Raw genomic sequence first — 13,133 nt, forward strand, 5'->3', positions numbered from 1 at the left:
TCTACCTATTTGACGGAACACCTGGCAAACAAGTTTCTCCATATATATGGGGACTACTTAATAGTATACAGGTGCCTAGACAAGTCAAGGAGAGCTCCATGGATCTGTCACTGTGCCTAATCAGGACTGTCAAAGGTGAAACTAGGAAAAGGAAGAGAGTGGATAAATTATTGAGAATCTGAATATGAAGCTGGAAATATGAATGAATTAGTTAGTTCATGTTCAATCATAAAGTTTGAAAGAGGAGTGCCCAGCTAGAAGCAGACAAAATGACAGATTTTAAGATGGCAGTCTTTTTATTCTTCATGTTAGGCAGTTTATATAATGTTTGCTGATTATAAACTTTTGTGTTAGTACTTACACATTTTTACAGGCTATCCGTATAACGATAATAAATGCATTCCTAAGTGTTAGGTATAAACTTTTACTATACAAGTTGGCACAAAATCAAGTTTTTACTATGTTTTGATTTGTGTTTTTCAAATTTTGAAAGCTTATTTCCTCAGCCTAGCAAAGTCATTTCCATGCTTCTTATTTATTTGATGATACGATGTTTGTACTATCATCCATGTAGACCTCTGTCGATATTTACTCCCTGGCAAAACCTTCCTTTTTTACCTATTGGTCACAGAAATGTCTTCCATGAGAACTCACTGGGGTGTAGCAAGTTTCTTGGTCAAGAAAATGAACAATGAGAGAGACAAGTATTCATCTATGAATAAATTTCTTAGGCCTAAACCCAAAGCTCTACACAAAGCAGGGCATTCTATAAAGAAAGACTTTTAGAGAGTGCTCAAAATTGCATAGTAGGGTTACATTGTCAGGGTTTGGGATGGCTGGTGGCCACTGGGTCCTCAAGTTCTCCCTGCACTTGCATCATGATTTTTAAGCCTGGCTACACGTTGTAACAACTTGGGAATCTTTTAAAGGATATTAATGTCAAAATCACACCCCCAAGGATATTGACTTAATTGGTCTGGGGTAGACAGTGCGTGGGCATTAGTCATATGTGTATATGTATATATAATTTTTTTTAAAAGTTCTCTAGGTGATTCCAGTTTTCAACCAGAGTTGGAAACCACTGATTTACATGAGCAGAGACTATCAACAAAGTTTCAGCTACTAGATAAAACTATTAAAATCCACTGTTCATGCTTCACATTTGTAGATTTCATATTTGTTTTTCAAAGTAGTTTACATATTTTTAACAGTTTGGTCAGTATTTAGCTGGTTGTATAAGTTGCTCACACAGTACCAGAATGAGGTAGAAATTAGTGATTCTCCACTTTGGCTAAACATGAGATGACTTGTTTCACAAACTTTAACAAATCTTAATGCTCAGACACACCAAGACCAATTAATTCAGAATCTCTAATGGTGAGACTTGGGCATTGGTAATTTTTTTTTTAACTGCTCCTTAAGTGATCAAATATAAAGCCAAGTTTGAGAACCATAAATCTTGATCTTTCCTAAGTTGTTGTTGTTGTTGTTTTTAATGGTTTCAGTCAACCACAGTCTCACTCTAAGTCTTTCTTTTTCAGGATATTATAGATAGACTTATAATTTTGAATTCAGAAGCTAAGATTCGTTCTTTATTCAACTATGAACAATCACACATCTTTGGTCTAAGGTAAGGCACTAAATTTTATTTGAGGTACATTTTCTATCTTGCAAAAATGATTAGGCATATGTTCTAAATACTTTCAAAAAGTATTTAATTGGAAGGGGAGATGAACCGTGAGAGACTATGGACTCTGAAAAACAACCTGAGGGTTTTGAAGGGGCAGGGGGGGTGGGAGGTTGGGGGAACCAGGTGGTGGGTGATAGGGAGGGCACGTATTGCATGGAGCACTGGGTATGGTTCAAAAACAATGAATACTGTTCTGCTGAAAAGAAATAAAAAAAAATGTGGTTGAAAAAAAAGTATTTAAAAAGAGCTAATTTTTAAAGCATGTTTAAAGATAAATAACTTTATAGACAAAATAAATATAGGTATTAGGTTTTTATATAATCGCTTTGTCTACCTTTAGGTTCTATATTAGTACCATGTCTTCCACATTTGTTTGATTTATATTACAAATACCTCTTTAAAAACAGGCATTTTTTCAGACTCTTCAGTTTACTCAGGAGTCAACTGGAGCTTCCCTGTGTTGGGATTTGATGGGACTCCTTCCAAATAGAGACTTGAGAGAAGCCTGAAAATGCATGATCTGTCTGGAGGCTCAAATTATGCTCCTTGATGTTAACCATTACTCCTTAACCTCAGTTTTTCCAAGCTTTAAAACTTCTTGGTCATATATAGACCTATAATTTGTTTTCCTACCTATAAATTACCACTTTCAAAACTAGCTGAATTTTCCATTTTCATAGGTTTGTGATTCTTTTTTTTTTCTTTTCTTTCTTTCCACTAGCAAAATAACCTTTTCAGGTTATTAGGTAGGTCTTAGGTAGAATGCTCTACCTAAGAAATAAAGCTGTCACTTTTCTAAAATTAGAATCTCTGGTGATGGTAGTATATATTATAGATCTTAAACTTTTTTTTTTTAACCATTAATAGCTGAGTTTCATTTTTGGATTTTTTCATTCAAAGAAGGTAGAAAAACTGTAGCTATTTTAGTTCTTCATGTGTCCTCTATCTCAAATGTATTTTCACATTAAACTTGTCATGTATAGCACCAGACACATCATATAGGAAGCGATGATGAAAAATACTAGGAAAAATCTACTCAGTAGAACTTCTTCTGCATAGCAAGTATATTTCTGAGTTTTGTAGTTACAGAATATAGATTATGGCCTCTTTTTAACTGATATAGTGAGGGAATTTTTTTTTTTTTTTGTATAAAGAACAGTGTTTTCCCCTAGTATTTTTGTTAAAAAAATAATAATGGGATTTTAAGTTATGTAAAAAGCCATCCAAGAAGTAAAATACCTCTGGGAATAAAATGTATTAATTTACATAGAATGTGCTTTTTTTTGAATGTAGTGTAATAGCCAAATGGAGTCATTCTGTTCTACAGGAGAAAATTTGCCATGGCATTGTCCATACGTGTAATAGTGTTGTGTAGTATGGTGGTTAGATTAGCAACATGGATTCTAGTGTCAAGACTTGTTTGCTCTCTACTAGTTGTGTGAGTTGGGATCTCAGTTATCATCTATAAAATGGAAGAAAATTGTATTATTCTCCTCATAGAACTCTTATGAGAATTGTATAAGAAAAACTAGAAGGACTTATTGACAGTGCCTGGCATGTAGCAAGCACTATAAAAATGCTCATAATAGATGTAGTGGCAGTATTACTTCATGTGTTTCTTTATATCTTCTTGCTTTTTATGATTTTTGTGTTTAACTAGGAAGTAAATTTTGTCTTCATTCTTTCAGTACCCCAGTAGTCTTCTACATGCCACCAAGTAATTTGCTGTGTTTACAGTATTAGCAATAAGAGAGAGAAAAAGACCAAATCACTTTCTGAGGAAAAGTTTGTTATTTTATTTTTTGTGGGTTTTTAGAAAGTTTTTCTTTGACATATGTTTGTTTCATTGTATTTCAAAATTCATGCTCATAATATTCAGTTATATTTTTAAATCATACTTTTGAGGTTAGATAATTTACTGTCTTCTAATTTTAGTCTAGTGTTGGTCTTTGGGGCCTAAGAGTGATAATTTATATCATGCCTTTGTATTCTATAAATCTTGTGATTCTCTGTGTTTCGAATTCTTACCTGTATCATTTTCTTTACCTTCTACAATGGTTTTGTTTCTAATTGTACCTTTATTATACTGTTCCCCTCAATAGTTCATCTCATGAATGTTTTTGCCTTGTATACTTATCACTGCTTGTTCCATTCACTTTTTTCCCCTCTGAATAACAGTAAGTTTAATACAGTTTCTGTAGGTTTGCCACAGCACTTAGATGAGGCTAATGCAGGGCTCAGTGAAATGTGGATTTTCACTTTTTAATAGTATCACATTCTCTGTAAATTTCAAATTTTTATTTGTTCAGATCCTAAAAATCTCGTATTGTAAATGACTAATATATAAGAAGGTTGCTCCTTTGATTAGCCCTCCTATCCTCTTTGTTTCTGCTTCTAGCCTGTCTTTTTCTAATTTTGGTATCTGGGTGCAGACATGCCTTCATGTTTCATCTTACAGTGAAGCACACTCAAAAAGAAATTTCTCTTGACCTCCTGTCTCTGAAGTCACGGTCCTGTTTCTCTTCCTCTCACCATACCAGGTAATCTGTATAAACTGTCCCCACTTGCTCACATCTCTTTACTTCTCAACCCACTTAGATTTGACATTGACTTTATAACTTGGTCAGAATTATACATCCTGCTCAAGTTGCCTGTAGCTTCTATCCTGATGAATGTAATAGATTCTTCTCTTTTTAATTCTCTTCTTACTGTAACTATCAGCATTTGACATAGTGGATCATTTCTTTCTGTGTAAGAGTTCTCTTTGCTTCTATGAAAACTTCCATAGCTGTATTTTTTCTTTTTTGCATTCTCTTAGCAATCTCTGGAATATGGAATAATCAGGACTTTGTCCCAGTTGCACTTTTTTCCTCTTTGTTCCGCCCCAAGTTCATCCACTTACATCTTTGCCTTTAAGTATCCTGTATGGAAGTAGGTGCCACATAGTTTATATCCCTAACCTAAATCATTATTTGGAGCTGCCAGGTTCAAATATGCAACTCTCTCTTGATGTCTCAATTCATACATTTCTCAGACATCTTAACATGTCTAAAACTGAACTTTTGGATCTCCTCCCACAAAAACAAACAAAACAAAATAAATCTGTTTTCCATCTCATTAAGTGGCCCAACCAGCTATTCAGTAGCTCAGTCTTGAAAGTTGTCTTTTTTTGTTTGCTTTTCAAACAGTGATTTATCTTTATTATAAAGAAATTACCCAACACAGGAAACTAAATGATAACACATTAAGTGACATTCTTCCTAACTCTGAAAGTAACATTATTTTTAAAAGTTTTAATTTCAGTGTAGTTAACATACAGCATTATGTATTAGTTTCAGGTGTACGATATAGTGATTCAGCAGTTCTGTACTTAATGATCATCAAGTAAGTGTATTCTTAATCCCCTGCATCTATCTGAAAGTAACATTATTAACATTGAGGAGAAATATGCTGGATATCTTTCTGTGCACGTACAGAAGAATAGATATGTGGAGATTGTTTTCTAAAAATGGAATCATAATAGAGTTTCCATTTTAAATTCTAACTGAATTTTATAGGAAAGAAAAACTAGTGATACAGAAGAAATTGCTGAATTTCAAGTAACTTTTTTTTTTTTTTTTTCATTCCAGGGGTAATTATTTCCCAGAGATTCCTCTAAGTTTAAGAAAAAAAGATTATGTAAAATATTTCAAGTGGTTTGAACATTTTATTTCACTTTTATACAGTATTGATTGACTCCCTACTGTGAGAGATGAGGACATTAATGCTCTCATTGGCCTCCCATCTTCCCTGTGTCCACCTGTGTTGAAGGATGGTCTTCTGTCGTTTCCTAACCTGCCTTCTTAAGTCCTCGATCTTTCTCACCTCTCTACCCAGGAGGGAGATTAAACTAATCTAGGTTGCTTAGTGTACTGACATGAGATATGCAGCACTTCTTTAATATGGCTGCAGATTAATATTTATAATTTGTTAGTTTACTCTTCTCTACTTCATTTACTCTGCCAATATTTATTGAACGCCTGTTATGCTCTGTGTTAGATGTAGGGGATGTAATGATGAGTAAATAAGATGTGCTCATTCTCTTTAACCTTACTGCCTAATGAGGAATCAGATGTTAAGGTAATAAAAAACTGACGTAATTAATGAAGAAAAGAAACACATCCTTATAAAACTCCCCACCTTCCCATTTTAAGTAACTGGGAGTTCCATACTTCCTTTGGGGGCTTTTAGAGAGCTCCATAACATATCTACACCTTTCCTATGTTCATTATTTTCCACCTTTCCTCAGCCTGAACTAATGCTTAATAGGTTAGACTTCTTATCTCCTCAATCACAGTGTTTATTATTACCTATATACCTATATTTTTGTCTTAAATATTGCTTCACTTTTGTTATCTTATGAAAACTTGACTCATCCTTCAAGGCAAAGGTTGCTTTATGAATTACTTCCTCCATGACTTATGATAGCATACTTTTATCTTGTCTTTTTCCTCTATGTTCTTTGCCTTTATAGTCATTCCCACAGATTTGGTATTTATTTCTCATCCTGATAAAACTTAAACTTACTAAGGGAATATCATTTTCTTTGACTTTCATGTCCACCACATTGCTAGGCACTTTCTGGTTATTTGGTTAACATTTATTTGCTAAAGCTGTTGGTTTGTTTTTTTTTTTTTAAATATTTTATTTATTTGACAGAGAGAAATCACAACTAGGCAGAGAGGCAGGCAGAGAGAGAGGAGGAAGCAGGCTCCCCGAGGAGCAGAGAGCCCGATGTGGGGCTCGATCCCAGGACCCTGGGATCATGACCTGAGCCGAAGGCAGAGGCTTTAACCCACTGAGCCACCCAGGTGCCCCAAGCTGTTGGTTTTTTAATTTGTTTAAGAAAGCTATACATTTATTGAAAATTTTGGGTGCAGATTATTTTCTTGAACATTGTCTTTTACAGACAACAATTAAGGCACCTTCGGGTTCTGATCCTCTATAATATCTTCTTTTCCAAAGTTGAGGCTTAATAGAGATATATAATTGATATATATCAGTTTCAGGTTACAACATGATTCAATATTTGTGTATATATTGTGAAATGGTCACCACATAAGTCTAGTTAATATCTGTCACCATACATAGTTAAGAACTATTTTTCTTGTAATGAGAACTTTTAAGATTTACTCTCTTAGCAACTTGCAAATATGCAATGCAGTATTAACTACTGTCACCATACTATACATTACATCTCCATGACTGATTTATTTTTTAATTGGAAGTTTGTTTTTGACTCTCTTCACAGATTTCCCGCACCACCCACTCCCCCCTCTGGCAATTACCAGTATATGCTCGGTATTTATGAGTTTGGTTGTTTTGGAATTCCACATGTTAAATCGTACAATATTTCCTTCTCTGCCTTATTTCACTTAGTATAATGCCCTCAAGGTCCATCCATGTTGTTGTGAATGGCAAGACCTCAATTTTTTGGCTAAATAGTATTCCATAATATATATACTACATTTTCTTTAGCCATTCATCTATTGGTCGACGTTTAGGTTGTTTGCATATGTTGGCTATTGTACATAATGCTTTAGTGAACATGGATGCATAAATCTTTTCCAAATTCATATTTTTGTTTTCAGATCAATACCCAGAAGTCAAGTTGGGATCATGTGGTAGTTCTATTTTAATTTTTTTGATGAACCACTTTAGTGTTTTCCCCAGTGACTGCACCAGTTTACATTTCCACTAACAGTACTGCCATTCTGATAGGTGTGAGGTGATGCTATTGTGGTTTTGATTTGCATTTCCCTGATAGCATCTATTCATGTAGCTGTTGGCCATCTATATATCGTCTTTGGAAAAATGTCTATTCAGATCCCCTGCCCATTTTTTGAATTGTATTTAAAAAATTTTTTTGGTGTTATGTAAACTCTTTAAATATTTTGAATATTATAAACTCCTTATGAGTTATGATTTGCAAATATTTTCTCTCATTTAGTAGGTGTTTTTTTCATTTTGTTGATGATTTCTTTTGCTCTGCAAGTTTTTGAGTTTGATATACTTCCACCTGTTTATTTGCTTTTGTTGCCTTTGGTTTTAATGTCACATACCCTGGAAAATTTTGATCCTGCTCTCATGGCTTACTAATTTAAGCTCTTCTTAACTGTCTTTAGGTTAGAGGAATGTTAAGCTCATGCCTACATTATTGCAGTATAAAAACTGTATTTCATTGGGCGCCTGGGTGGCTCAGTGGGTTAAGCTGCTGCCTTCGGCTCAGGTCATGATCTCAGGGTCCTGGGATCGAGTCCCACATCAGGCTCTCTGCTTGGCAGGGAGCCTGCTTCCTCCTCGCTCTCTGCCTGCCTCTCTGCCTGCTTGTGATCTCTGTCAAATAAATAAATAAAATCTTAAAAAACAAAACAAAACTGTATTTCATGGAGAAAGATTTATATCATTCAGTATTAATAGTTTATATGAAACTATAAATTAGGTTTTAGAGATTCTAGAATTGCGCATTTCTAGCAACTTAAATCTTATGTAGTAACTCTTCATTAAATATACACATTAAAATTTAATATGGTTAAAGAAATGTTAATATAGTTCTCCTATAACTTATTCATTCTTTATTTGAAACTCTAATGTGGCATGTTGTTAGTTTTCTTAAAAAACAAAAAAACAAAAAGCTCTGAAATCTTTATTTATAGAACACCTTTTAAAATGTATCACTTGCTATTTCAGTTATTTTATATTTACGTGCAACAGTAAATTATATGCACAGTGTAACAGGATTTATTGTTTGTTTGTTTTTGTTTTTTAGATTATTTATTAATTTGAGAGAGAGAGAGAAAGCAGGGTAAAGGAGAATAGGAATAGGGAGTGAGGGGCAGAGAGAGAAAGGGAGAAGCAGGCTCTCTGCTGAGCAAGAAGTTCAATGTGGGACTTGATGCCAGGACTGTGGGATCATTACCTGAGCTGAAGGCAGACGCTTAACTAATTGAGCCACCCAGGTACCCCACACTATAACAGTTTTATGTATGATTACCTTCTTTGTAAAAAATCTACCTATAAGATGACTTTAAGATGAAAAGTAAAAAGTAATTTTCAATTTAGAACCAGTATGGTTATTTTAGCAAACATAGATACGTGTTAATATTCCATCACAGCAAATCACAAAATTATTTATTCCCAGTGACCCAGATGCTAACTAGACTTAAATTTGATTAACATCGGTAATACACAGTTTTAAAATTATCTCTTGCAATCTTTTTTAGTATCAGAAATTAGATATAATCTGACTACAAAACCATGCACATTTTGGATTTTATATACACATGTACTTGTACACATAAATACATACATAATTTTTAATTTAATTTGAAGAAAACAGATGATCTATTACTAATTGACATCAGTAATAGATTCAAAATTCTTATTTAATTAAAGAATTCCTATTTTTATAGAATAATTAGAAAATAGTGGAAACAGAACAATAGTGGTTAGTCGTTTCCTTAGAAATAATTACTGTTATCCTCTTCATGCTAAAATTTTTCATTTTTTTTGCTGGCTGGTTTTTTGTTTTTTTTTAATAGGAGTTTTATTTTTTTAACACTGCCTTTTTAATTTAATTTTCAATCATCCTGTCATACCTTTAAGTGTTCATGTATAGCATAATTTTAAAGGCTTGAATAATATTCTAGTATATGGATGAATCCCAATTTTCTGTGTTTAGATATGTAGGTTATTTTTAAAAATTAGTGTACATTTTTTATAAATATCTCCATGCCCATAATTATCTTTATAACAAATCCTTAGAATTGGACTTGCTATGTTAAAACCTTAGGCAGATTTTCAAAACTATATATTTCTATCTTCCCTCTTTTCATGACTCCTTTTACTTTACCTCTCTGTACCATTTTATATTCCACCCACTATTGACTCCTTTTCCTTTTATTAACTTGTTCATTTAAATGACATTTATTGGATGAATAACCAACTTTTGTAGCAACATGGACGGGACTGGAAGAGATTATGCTGAGTGAAATAAGTGAAGCAGAGAGAGTCAAGTATCATATGGTTTCACTTACTTGTGGAGCATATAACAAATAACATGGAGGATATGGGGAGATGGAGAGGAGAAGGGAATTGAGGGAAATTGGAAAGGGAGATTAACCATGAGAGACTATGGACTCTGAAAAACAATCTGAGGGTTTTGAAGGGGTGGGGGGGGTGGGAGGTTGGGGGAGCCAGGTGGTGGGTATTAAGGAGGGCACGTATTGCATGGAGCACTGGGTGTGGTGCAAAAACAATGAATACTGTTATGCTGAAAAGACATAAGAAAAAAATTATACAGCATACTTCAGAATAACACAAATTAAAGAAAAAAATCTCAAAAATCTAAAAATAAATGACAATAAAAAGCCAACTTGTCAAAATTTGCAGTGAAAGCAGTCCTTAGAGGAAAATATACAGCATTGCGTGCATACATTAGAAAAGAAGGTAGATCTAAAATCAATTATCCAAGCTCCCATCTTAGGAAATTTCTGTCTTAGGAATCTCAGGAAACAGGAGCAAATTAAATCCAAAGTGAGCAAAAAAAAAAAAATAATAAAAATTAGAGTAGACATTAATGAATTTAAAAGTGGGAAATCGGGACGCCTGGGTGGCTCAGTGGGTTAAACCTCTGTCTTCGGCTCAGGTCATGATCTCAGAGTCCTGGGATCGAGCCCCGCATTGGGCTCTCTGCTCAGTGGGGAGCCTGCTTCTCCCTCTCTCTCTCTCTGCCTGCCTCTCTGCCTACTTGTGATCTCTGTCTGTCAAATAAATAAATAAAATCTTAAAAAAAAAAGTTGGAAATCAGTAGAAAAAAATCAACAAAACCAAAAGCTGGTTCTTTGAAAAGATCTGTAAAATCAATAAATATCTAGCCAGGTTAACAAGGACAAACAAACAAAAAATGACACCAATTACTAGCACCAGAAATGAGTGAAGAGAAAAAAAAAATCACTACAGATTTCATGGACATCAAAAAGATAATAAAAGAACACTATGAATAACTCTATGCTCACCAATTTGATAACCCAGTTGAAGTAGACTAATTCCTTGAAAGACATAATCTGTCAAAGATATAGATGACAATTGGAAAAGTCATATATCCATTGAAAAAATTTAATCACTATTGAACCTTGATATAAGTGAGTGAACCCTAATGTAAACTGTGGATTTGGGGTGCTAGTGGTATGTTAATGTAGGCTCACAGATTGTAGCTAATGTACCATTCTGATGTGCATGTTATTATTTGGGGAGGCTATGCACATGTAGGAAATGGGGCTATAAAGGAACTTGTACATTCTGCTTAATTTTGCTGTGAATCTAAAACTGCTCCAAAAAATAGCATATTTGAAAGGAAAATATGAAAGAATTAATTTTGAAAATCCAGGTAGATTCAGTTCAACATTTAAACTAAAATTTTTTCTACAATAAAAAAAGTATTTATTGAGTTCCTATTAAGTGCTGTAGTGCTGTCTACTGTCTTTTTTTTTTTTTTCTTAAGATTTTATTTATTTATTTTAGAGAGAGGGAACATCCATGAACAGGGAGGAGCAGAGGGGGGCAGAGAGGGAGAGAGAGACATCCTCCAGTAGACTCCATGCTGAATGCAGAGCCTGACAATGGGGCTTGATCCTAGCACCCTGAGATCATGACACGAGTCAAAATTGAGTTGGATGCTTAATGGACTGAGCTACCCAGGAGCCCTTATCTACCGTTTTCTTGGGGATTCTGTGACTTTGTTCTCTTTTTATTTCTGGATTCTCTTTCCTCCTTTGTTTTCACTGATTCTTTGTCCTCTTCCTCTATCTACCCTTTCAGTTAAATTCTCTTCTGGTATATGTCTTCAGTACATTGACTTTTTCTCCTCTGCAGTGGCTTCAGTTATCCCTTCTTTACTGACTATAATCCTGTATCTACATATCACTCCCTAAACTTTCCCTTGATCATATGTCCAGATTTATTGAATGTTAGGTGTGCATAACATGCAAGGTCAGTCTATCCAAATATTATATTCTGTACTTACAGAAGTCCAAACTAACTTCTAGCTTCAGGAGATCCCATAGCACTTTCTGAAATAGAGATGAATTTGGTACTTAGAGCAAGTCATTAGGCTCTTTACAGCCTCTGCCCACATAAGTTTATCGGCAAACTGACTCTATTCCCCTTTACTCCTCTCCAGATATGGTTGTATATGCATCAGAAACTTTAATCTCCAGATTTGAAGGTATAGTTATTGTGTGTGTAATCCATGTCCCATTCCTGGTTTTGGTCAACAAGTAGGGAATTGGGCATTGCATTTCTGCTAGCTAATTTGTATGTGGTGATCAGAAGCAAATCTTTTGTGTTGGATTTTATATTGTTTGCGTATATCTTAGCCAATGCATTTGATTTCAGAGTAATGATTAGCTTAATGGAATTTATCATAATGCATACATTATGTTAGTAGAAATGAAATGTGTTGATTCAAAGGAAGAAATCCTAGGAAAGAGTGCTAGGATAGAGAGAAAGGGCTTGTGACTTCAGGCATGAGGTAAACAGAGAACATGGTTCAAATTTCTTCAAGTGGAGATGGTAGCTAAGACTAAACTTCACAGAACCATTCTAGATACCTTGGACAGTACCCACTTGGTCGTATTAATGATGTAATATTTGAAAGTGACATACTACAAAGTATGTAGTAATTAAGAACACAGAATTATTCATGTGGTGAGACTTGATTCGGATTATTAGCAAATTCCTGGAGGAATCTGTCATGTTCAAGATACATTCAAAAACAAGCGAAAGCATTAGTCTTACCACCCTGAGATCATGACCTGAGACGAAATCAAGAGTCAGACGCTTAAGTGACTGAGCCACACAGGGCCCCCACAGTACATTGTTATCTATTAAGAACAGCGACCAATTTGATCTTTAATGTTTAGCATAAAATCTTGCACACCTTAGAAGTCAGGTGACCTGATTAACAGTCTTTACCTTGACCTTCCGAGTATACTTTGATTTTTTTCTCCCTCCCCGATAAGAATAGCTCCATTTTTGTAGGTAAGTAATGCAGGTTTCCTGTTGTTAAGCCTAAATCCTTTGCCCAGGAGCAATTTTGTTTCAGGTTTCTTATATAAGCAAGATAAGGTCATTTGGGATGCCAAATTGGCATTTAAATCTTTTTTTTTAACCCAAAACATTTTTCTGTATGACAAAAATTAAATCATACTGAGTTTCATTACATTAGAGATAAAATTTAATAAAGTAAAAAAAGTTAAAAAAACAATTTAGAGCTTAGAAAACAAATATATTTGTTTTTGTTTTATCTGTTTGAGCAAAAGTGAAGGACTAAGGGTCCAGATTCTGTGTGACTTAAATTTACTTTGCACTTGCAGCACAGAATCTATATTTATCTTTCTTGGCA

At 34.3% G+C, this 13,133-nt stretch overlaps 1 protein-coding gene across 5 annotated transcripts in view; it reads left to right on the plus strand.

The window, feature by feature from the left end:
- The window catches only part of TBC1D32 (TBC1 domain family member 32), a 229,233-nt gene that overhangs the window by 100,814 nt on the left and 115,286 nt on the right, over positions 1–13,133 (plus strand). For all 5 annotated transcript variants that reach the window (XM_046005958.1, XM_046005963.1, XM_046005961.1 and 2 more), the window contains one exon: positions 1,542–1,630. In XM_046005958.1, the coding sequence (XP_045861914.1) occupies positions 1,542–1,630 (89 nt within the window). The remainder of the gene's footprint in view (positions 1–1,541; positions 1,631–13,133) is intronic.

Source organism: Meles meles, chromosome 5 (assembly GCF_922984935.1).
Source record: "Meles meles chromosome 5, mMelMel3.1 paternal haplotype, whole genome shotgun sequence".
NCBI classification, from domain to species: Eukaryota; Metazoa; Chordata; class Mammalia; order Carnivora; family Mustelidae; genus Meles; species Meles meles.